Below are 9,990 nucleotides of genomic sequence, written 5' to 3'. Positions count from 1 at the left end.
GCATTGATCGGCTGACTTTCTGTGGTTTCTGTCGTTTTGTTTTCTGGTATTTGGATGCCTTAAGAACTGATTAGCTGCCAGGACAATGCCAGAAAAGGATGCCGCTGCAACAATGGTTCGGCAAAGATCACAGCCGGCTGACTGTGCGCTCCGGAGTAGGTCAGTGGGTGAGGAGCTCTTCGCCGGGCAGACAATCGGGCGACAGGTACAACGGTCCTTGGCTTCAAACTCTGGCATTGTCCTCCCTGGCAAGGTGTTTCCTCTCAGCTGATTCTTTGTGAACTGCCACATCTGCACTGCTTTTTTCTTCTTATTTTTTTCGCAATTGCACAAGAAACGCGCTCTGATTACCAAGGAACTAGAACTAAAACTGGAACTGAAACTGGAATGATTGGCCATTGTTTGGACCCGGGTTCCTTCTAGGAATTCTTTGTGTTTTTTGTAGGCTGTCTTATTTATGGGGTAAAGGTGTTGCTTTTGCTGCAAAATCTTGTTAATGAAAGCATTTCGGTACACCCACACTTTTTTTCGTTTTTCGGGATAAAAACTGACTCTAGCTCTGACTCTGAGGAGTCTGTGAATCTTCATTTACTGACAAACTCTTAGCTTATATTTCCGATCTCTAAACTTGAGAAAACGTGCTCCTCATTACTACGTGCATAAGCTGAAATTTGTAGAATTAATCTAGAACTCGTACCTGTTTGGCAGTCTTATCGCCGAACAGCTCTGATCAAATACTGCCACAAGATAAGCCTAAACGGTTTCTTGTCCAGGACATGCCTGAGCGGTAATCCAATCCAATCAGGACACTGAAACTACCGTCTACCGTCTGGCATGTCAATCAGGACTCGATAAGCAGCCGTCTCTACGTTTATCACCTGCAGGCGCAGTCCTTCTGGCACTCGAACGTATCCTTTTCGGGACAACGCATGCGCGTAGATCCATTCGGCAAATATGCTGGCAAAGGATTGCAGAAACCCGAATTCAAAACCCCTGGCAGCTAATTAAATATTTGCATTGCCGAAAGGTGCAATTCTTAGCGAGCGATATGGACTGCTGGGGTATTCTGTGTGTATTTGGGGGCGGGTTGAGAGGATATGGCTCAAAAATGGAAAGTGTATGACAAATCGGTTCTCTGTTTGCACATGCCAAAGGTGTTTTCCTCATAATTCGATATTTATGTGAGTGTTGCTATTGTGATGTCCCTGTTTGCCAAGAGGGTTGAAGGAAATTGTCACAAAATGTGATCCCCAAGATGCGGAAATGTTTCCTGTTTCCTGTTGATTATTTTGAAAGTCTAGTTCTGATAGTTCTGAAATCTTAAGATTTTCTTTTCAAATAATTAACACCTTTAAAATTTCTTTTGCATTCTGTTTAATTTATTTTTATAAAAATATTCATCTTCTTAGAACTAGCAATAATCTTAATAACAATTATATAATGTCTATGGGTTTACATAAATTATTTTAATAATTAAATGGATAATGAGTAGATTTGGTCAAATGCTGCTTGTGACAATGTTGAAATATACACGAACTTACAAAAAACTAAAACTAAAATAAATAGCCATAATAATGAGAGTAGCTATAAAATAATAATAATAATATTAGTAGTAGCACCAAAACCGAATCGACTTAGTATAGACTATTTAAGGTTATTGTCTGTTCTTGGTCTTCGCCTGCGGAATGTTTTTATACTTTTTTTTTTTGAAGAGGACTCCAGAGGACTGCCTACGCCACGGTCACCGAGCAGTTGGAGCTGGTGTGCTTGTTCAGCAAGGACATGCGCGAGAAGGACTTGTGGCAGACCTGGCACGCGTATTTCTTGACTTCAACGTGGGTTTGCTGGTGGGCCCTCAGGTTGGAGCGATCGGCGAAGGAGCGCGGGCACTCGGGGCACTCGAAAGGCTTTTCGCCGGTGTGGGTGCGGATGTGTCCTTGCAGGAGCCAGGGGCGCGAGAAGGCCTTGCCGCAGATGGGGCACTTGCAGGGCAGGGTGTGGGTGCGAATGTGCATCTTCAGGGCTCCGATGGTGGTGTACAGCTTGCCGCACTCCTCGCAGGAGTGGGTCTTCTTCTCCTGGTTGCACTCGGCGGCTGGGCAGTGGAACTGCTGGTGCTTGGACAGACCCATCGAGGTGGAGTACATCTTCTGGCACTGATCGCACTTGAAGCGGTAGTTCTTGGCGGCGCTGGAGGCAGCAGATCCCGATCCCGAAACGGATCCTGAACTGTTTGAGGAGTTGTACAGGTAGGAGGATCCGGTGGATGAGCTGCTGCTGGTCACACTGCTGTTGCTGCTGGACCTGGCCTCATCGAAGAGGTGGAACAGAGCCGGCAGTGGAATGTCGTTGCGCACGGAGAGATCCTCGGGTTCCGAGCCGGAGTCCACCTCGGAACCGGGACTCGATGGCGGTGTCATCATCTGCTGGGGGTAGCCGCTGCTGTACACCGACTGCGGCGAAGCCATGGAGCTGGCGGGCGAGGGGAAGGCGGCCAAATGGGGCTGGTAGCTGCTCCACAAAGCCGAGATCGGATTGCAGCCGGCGGCCATCACGAAGGCAGACTGGAAGGGATTGGCGGTGGGACTGGTGGTGGTGTAGCCAGTGGTGCCGGCGGTCAGTCCCCTCAGATGGATGTTGCTGGTGGGTGGCTGGTAATCCTCGCCATCGGCTGGCGGCGACAGGAGGCAGGAGCTGGGGCCGGAGAATGGCATCCGTTCCGGTGTCTTGGAGAGATTGAGAGCGTAGTCCGGTTGCTCGTAATGGTCGGCATCCAGTTTGATGCGTTTCACGGAGAGATCCTGGGGTTCGTCGTCCACGGCAAACTGGAAGTCCTTGGTCAGAGCCAAGGCCTCGGTTTGCTGGTCCACGAAGACGATGGGGCGCTTCTTCAGCGGGCAGCTCTTGTAGTTGGCGGCCATTTTGTCGATCGAGTTTTAAGTTTAGTTTTAATTTCCGGTGATGATCGAGAGAGCGATCAAAAGTCGAGTATTGCGAGTGTCGAGAGTAAGAGATTTTCGAGATATTTTTTTTTTTTTAGATGTTTCTGTGGTTGCGTACTCAACGAGGGCTGAGGTGGCTGTGACAGGTCGACTGTCGAGCTGGCTCTTTTATACCCGGACTTCTCGCCCTCTGCCGGCGTCGCTGCCCTCTGTCCGCTGCCGGCTGCCTGCGCTTCTGTCACCATTTGGTGGTGGTTCTTCTTCCCAACAACACAACTCAAAACAAAAACAACACAAACACACGCACACACACTTACACTTACACCCGTAAAAGTCGCACGTGTGCGGAGCTACCTAGCAGCAACAACAACACCATTTTTCCCATACCCTTATTGCGTGTTTCCCTCACTTCTCGTTACCTGCTCTGTCTCTCTCTCCCTGTTTCTCTCTGCTGCTGCCTCGTAGAGAGAAGCGCAGGCGCACCCTCAGGGATCCCCCCGGATAACTTTTGACAGATCTGCTGGCTCTCCAATTTCCCCGGGACATTGCATCCCTCCCGTAATAACTCTTCAAAACCCAGCAAAAAAAAAAATAGAAACTCCACCTTCTGCAGGTTTATCGAAATGCAAGTTACAGTATCCCTCACCCCAAAAGTATTCGGAGTTCTATTTTAAGCACTGGCATTCTCCACGAGTCAAATTGGACTCCTAGAGCAATCACTTTTGGGGTGGTTTCTGCACTTAGAGGTACTTCCAGTACATCTGCCGTGTCCCTAAAATGCGAGGGGAGTTGAACCTGAGCGGGCCTAGCCCGGGGACTGACAAAACTGACACCTTGGCATCGGCATCGTCTACGGCTAGGTGGCCTAAAAATAACCCGGATAATGAGCCGGATTCCAAGCACTCTACACTGACTTATGGATCATCTCCAGTGGCCCATTTTCGGAGTTTTCGAGTTTGAGAAGTCTTGTCTTTGCCTCGTCACAAATTGGATAAGGAAGTGACAGAAAAGTATCAAGTCTCTGGTGAACTTTAAGCTGGAGGTCATGTTTTTTACTTTCCCACGCAGTACTCCTAAAAAGTTGGATACTAACATGTACTTTATTTAGAATCCTGGGAAGTAATTTCTTCCTAATGACTAAACATAAATCTAAAACCATACATTTGTTTAATACGTATCAGTTAAGGCTTCGTTTCTAATAGATCTTGATCAATATAAGAAATTTTCATTTTTTAAGAGTTGTTTCTTAATATTTGAATATTATTATTTTAACATTTAAAGCTGGCAAAGAATATATTAATATTTACTGTAAAATAACTTCCTAGGTTTGGGTTTAAAAAGAATTAAAATCCACATATTTTTTAGTAACATTTCATATAAAAGTTTTATTTTAAACAGATGCTATAAAATGATTTTGAAATATAAAGTTTTAACCAAACTTTCGTAAAACATGTTTATCAAAAAAAAAACACGCTCATAAAAAACTATTTATATTTTATATTTAAAATTTTAAAATTAAATAACATCCAAGCAAACAGTATCTTTGCACATCCCATAAAATATTTAAATATTGAGTTCCCTCGCTTCTTTCCACCACCTCCCATGATCTTTGACTTTCCCAGCTAGCACCTCCAGACTTTTCCGCCACCCAAACAAGGATCGCCCCGAACTTTCCCAACTCCCACTCCCCAGACTTAGTGCCCGGGGAAAACAGCCAAGCCCGCATTGCCTCAAGCCAAGTCTAATTTCCCGGCATCGATCGATGTGCCCGAAAAAAACCAGGCGGATGTGCGAGGTGGGAAAATGTGATGAAAAAAACCGAAATGTAGCACGAGCAAAAGTTTTGATAAACCCATGAGGTGACAAAAAATTCCGTCTCAAAATTCCATCTCGATTCCCGGTTCTCGATCTCCCAGCCGACGGACCAATCGCAGAGGGGTGTGATTGGCAAAGTGGGAAATGTCGAGCCAATAATCCAGCCGCATTTCCATTTCGTATTTCCCTGCTGGATGGGTTTCCCTTCGACCGTCTCCGGATGTGGATCGGCGCAGGATTTAAAGTAATTTCCCGGCTTATCCAATTACGCAGTCAGCGAAACTCAAGCAAAACAAGCGATCGCGGAAAAACTCAACGATCGCCGCTCAGTCGGGAGATTTCATCACACATCCTGACCTGGTGGGTCATCCCGGATACTCTGGTTATTACGTGTGTTATTCCGCGCAATTAACCGCCATGACACATCCAGGCACCTACCTAATGATCACCGGGCCCAAATCGCCGATTTGCGGAATGGCCCGTCAGGATATGGGATGGTACGGATGACCCGGCAGTGGTCCTTTCATTCATTATAAAGGATTTCCCACCCACTTGTCGTTCGAGTACCTGACCCGCGAAAATCCAAGTCCGCTCATTAGCATTAGGTAGATTGGCGGTAAATGTTTCCCCGATATTCCCGCCAACCACTTCATTCATGCGCCGATTTGGAAAAACCCTTTTTTTTCGGTTTTCTACATTTTTTTTCCGGATCGCTCGGAATTCCTGCAGGTGCTCGACTGAGACTCTGATTTTCTATAGCCCCTGGTTGTTGTTGGTTCGTTGTCGTTATTTCGCAGACAATGGGCCCGTCCCATTTTTGCACCTTGTCCTGGCTCATTTGTTGTTGCTGGAAATAATGGAAGAACACAAGATGTTCAGAGTTCACCTTGGCATTGTTCCAGGAGGAGCCAAAGGCAAATAATCCTAAATGGATGTGGAGTAGATTTGGCAAACTTTGCTGGCAAAAAATTAAAGAAACAAAATCATTTTAAAACACTTTTCTTACTAAGTTCCTTGGGGTCTTGCAAGCTTATCTTAGCTTCTGAATATCCTTTATAACAATTGTATTTGAAAACTAACTGGATAATGAAATAACATTATGTTTAAAGAAATCTTTTTATTTAATAACCTATTCTTATAAAATTTATCAAAAGTCTATAGTCTAATTTTTGGGGTAAGGACACTATACCCCAAATATTTTCACAGCTTTCGAGTCTTGATTCACCAAACCAGAATCTCCAGTTCCCCCTGTCATATTTTACTCATAACCTAACAGTAATATTGCCTCACCTGGACCCGGTGCACCTTTTGCAAAAAAAACTAAGGACCAAGGAAAAACTCTAAGGAGAAAGCCAAAGAAAAGAAACGAACATTAAGGATACCACCAAAAAAAACAAACCATGGCCCAAGATGTACGATGTGTGATCTCGTTGACAATGAAATGTTGATTACTACTACTATGCTACCACCACCGGAGCAGGACAACTGCAGTCCCGATATCTTTTTTCTTTTCCTTTTTTTTGGCACGAAACAAAAGGAGCCATGTTCCATAAATCGAAGATCGGAGGAGGAAAAATCACTGCCACGGGCTCTTCGCCTTCTTCTGTTGACCGGGTGCAGCGTTGCACAATCAATAGATTCACGACACACAATAAGCAGACACACTGGAGTAAATGTTTTGAAAAGCCAGCGAAAGGAATTGCTTCCAGGAATCCCGCTTGGCCTCTGCCGGCGTATCAGTGTCCTTTAGCCAGAAGAAATCAAAAAGTTGGATCACCTGGCCGTATCTGGCGGCGATTATGTGCGGGTTCCAATCGCTACCTGTGGCCCATTGTTCTCGCCAAATTGTGAATGACCCCCGACCCCAGATCCAAAAAAAGACTTTGATCCAGACAGGACCCCAAAACGAGAAAAGAAGAGGAGAAGTTGTGCTCTATTGTCACCAGTCCTGCACTTGTGGCAGCTGCCTTGACTCCGTCCTGGATTCCCCCTCAGGATTCTTCCGATCCCGCCATTATTCTGGCCGGTTTCGTGCCTATTCATGCTTCGTTATCCTGTCAATGCATTACGGATCGTGTTGTCAGCACACTGTCCCCCCAGCAGCCACCAAACTTTTCATTATCCTTCAGCAACTAAGCTGATTAGCGGGCATTGCGTGTGTCCTGCTTGTTGGCAGCTCTAAACATTCTGTTTAGCCTATTAAATGTGTCTCCTAAATGAAGTGTGTAAATAATATTTAATTCTGTTGCGGTGATTATGTTTTTTATTGTAGTGGTAGAGGGTTTTTAAAAAGGATATTACAGTTTAATTGATAGGAGGTCTCATAGGAGAGTGCTAGATTAAATTTCTTTTTTGAATCTTTCATAAGGACTTCTAGGATCCACCAACACAAGAGTAACTTCCTTGAGGAAACCCCTCCAAGACTTATCCTTGATATATGTCTGACATATCCTTCCCCCTCAGCTTCAGCCACACACCAAGTTATGCCAGGTCAGGCCAGATAGAAACTCCCCTATTAACAGCATTTCCGACACCTTTGGCCAGGTTCTTAGAGCCAAGAAGGATGCTCGTTGGATGGCCTGCAAAAAAAAACCCACACAGACGTCGAGGAAAAAAATCATTACACCGGGCGGGTGAACGGCCAACAACAATGGCAAAAAAGGAAACCCAAAGGACTTGGCATCTGCGTGCCATCACCCGGCACAGTCACAGGCAGGACAAATCGGGACATCAGGAATCATCGGGACACTGGAATCACAAATCGGTGCTGGAAATATTGTCAACTCGAGGGTGGCGCGTTGGTGGCTTGGCATTGACAGCTGCAGTTCAGGATTCTGGATGCCCGAAAGGACTCGGCTCGGGTCCTTTGGCGCGTCTCCTCATCTTAGGCCGTTGGCTTGGGTTTTCGGTTTTTGCCAAGGAGTTTCTGCATCTGTTTGCCCTCAGCCGAACAAAAATATAATAAAAATCCAAGACTCGGCTCGATTCGGACGTTGACTTGCATCTGCGGGCGCACAATGGCAAATTGTTAGGAGGGGCTCATTTCAAGGCACTTGGAGAAAAACTATATTAATAAACTGATGATATTTGTATTAAATAGAGGTGTGCTTTCAATGTAACTCCTCAATCAAGGGGTCTTCAATAAGGAGTTACCTTAACCTTTAATATCAGTTTAGTTTTAGTTTGAAGTACTTATTGATTACGCTCCTTATATTTTTATCTTGAGGTCTAACTCATGGATAAACAATACAAAAATATTTAATATATAATAAAAAATTGGCTAAAGAAACTTAAAAATTTCTTTAAGTGCAAATTAGAGCCACATGATCGTCATTGGAATGAGAGTAATCACAGTCAGGACATCAACAATAGTGCACCGTTTGAGATGTTTCTGCATTTTCTTTTTGATTTGTTTTCTTTTTTTTTGGCGGCATGTCCTGCCGTACCTGAGCCACATCCTTTGTCGAGTCCTGGCCCGCACTTTGATTCCGAATTGTGAATCTCATTGCCTGGCTGGAGGCTGTCTGAATTTGAATCGGACTTCTGGGGTAATGCAACCGCAATTGTTTGGCTCCTTTGTTCTCGATGGCGTTTTGGCATGTGCAGGGATATAACAAAATGAGTTCCGTTTTTGATTTCTTTTGTAATCGGTCATGCAGATGCATATAAGACCAAAGATATGGAAAGTTGCATCACAGCTGCCCAGGCACTGGCCTCTTTTCTTGAGTCCTGTTGCGAAATTAACGTTGGCATTCAAAAAGGATCGGAAGCGGAACATTTTACGGATTATAAAATCTTTGTAATAGAGTCCTACTTTCACTGTTACATGTCAGTTACTCTTGTTTGTTTGATATGCTAATTATTCATCTGTATATTCAGTTAGGAATTGTATAAGGTTTGCCGTTTTTCAAAACCATAAAGGTTAGTTATTGTTCAGCAAAAGCGAAAAATTTTAGGTAAAATATATATTTCAAGACTAACATTATCTAAATATTTATGAAGCAATAAGAGAAGTTAAGAGTCAGTCCTCCTTTTAACAACTTTTGTATAAGAAACTTAATTTACATTGGAGATTCCGTTCAGGCCGTGATTTCCCGGGAAAATATCCGTCGAGAAACTCCCGAATTCGTGGGAAATCCCTCATCGTATTGCTGCATCCTTCGCAGGAATTGCCAATCCTTTAAGAGCCCTAACATAATGTGCCCACATTAACACCATTCCAATTGAATAAATTTCCAACTCAATCATTTGTAAGCGACTATAATTACCAGGGAAATAAAGATTTCAGTGGAAAGTCCCGCCCCGATTGCACGGAAACAATGTGCCCTCGATTTATGGCGAGTCGATTTCCTGACAAATGATCTCCGATAGAACCTTCAGCTACCCTTTGGCCAGCAGATACTGCCGAAAGTGGGGAATAATCAATCGAGTGCAACACGTTCCTAACGATTTACATGTCAAGTTGACAAGATTTGTCCTGGAGACACAATGGTCCGGCGCTTCGTGTGTGTCCAGGTGTTCTCATGATTTTTATACAAATCGATTTCAGTTTCGATCGGGCCTTCACTTTCATTTGTCACCGCTGTTTGACACCTTGTTATATGGCCAGATATTCATCGCGGTAAAGAATCTCCCCCAAAAACAAAATTATTTTTGAGCAAACACAGTTGCGACGGTTTCAAAATTTCGATTATGTTCGCGTGATAATTATGCATGCAATCGTAAGCTTCCCTTTCTGGATCGGAATGGTTTCTGGCTCTGGTCTGGTTTTCTGTCCGCTGTTTAGTTTTATCGTTCGACGACAATCGGTCTCATTGTTTCCGTTTCCCACCGTTTGCTTTTGTACGAACTGCGTCTTTCAAAATGCACCCTTCCCAGACCCCAAAGACCCATTCCCATTTCCCACTTCCCAGTTCCAGTTTCATCCAAAGTTGTCCAGCTGCGGTAGTAAATTTTATGGTTAACTACGGTCCGACATTTGTGCCGTTTAACCTTTTTTTGTCATCGAAGGGCCATCGAAGCTCGCCTGATGAGATCGTGGCTTGCCTAGCCACGTGCGAGTCTGTTTGCTTGGGTTCTGGGGTTCCCTGTAAGTTTAAGTAAACAAAATCAAGTTCTTTTTTATCCAAAACCTGTGGATAGGGACTCGTTTAAAGGATTATCAGGTTGGTGGGGGATATGCACTTGTTGGATAGACGACATTCCCAAAATCCCAGAGAAACGAGATCTATCT

At 44.4% G+C, this 9,990-nt stretch overlaps 1 protein-coding gene across 1 annotated transcript; it reads right to left on the bottom strand.

Annotated features, from left to right (window-relative positions):
- Positions 1–1,357: 1,357 nt before the first annotated feature.
- Positions 1,358–3,113, bottom strand: LOC6497346 (protein snail). Its single transcript, XM_001962236.2, has one exon. It carries the CDS (start codon positions 2,919–2,921, stop codon positions 1,731–1,733), a length of 1,191 nt encoding a protein of 396 aa, XP_001962272.1. The 5' UTR covers positions 2,922–3,113; the 3' UTR covers positions 1,358–1,730.
- Positions 3,114–9,990: the final 6,877 nt, after the last annotated feature.

This window comes from Drosophila ananassae, chromosome 3R (genome assembly GCF_017639315.1).
Source record: "Drosophila ananassae strain 14024-0371.13 chromosome 3R, ASM1763931v2, whole genome shotgun sequence".
Taxonomy (NCBI): Eukaryota; Metazoa; Arthropoda; class Insecta; order Diptera; family Drosophilidae; genus Drosophila; species Drosophila ananassae.
The sequence above is the reverse complement of the archived record's forward strand: the minus strand, read 5'-3'. Positions and strand labels throughout refer to the sequence as shown.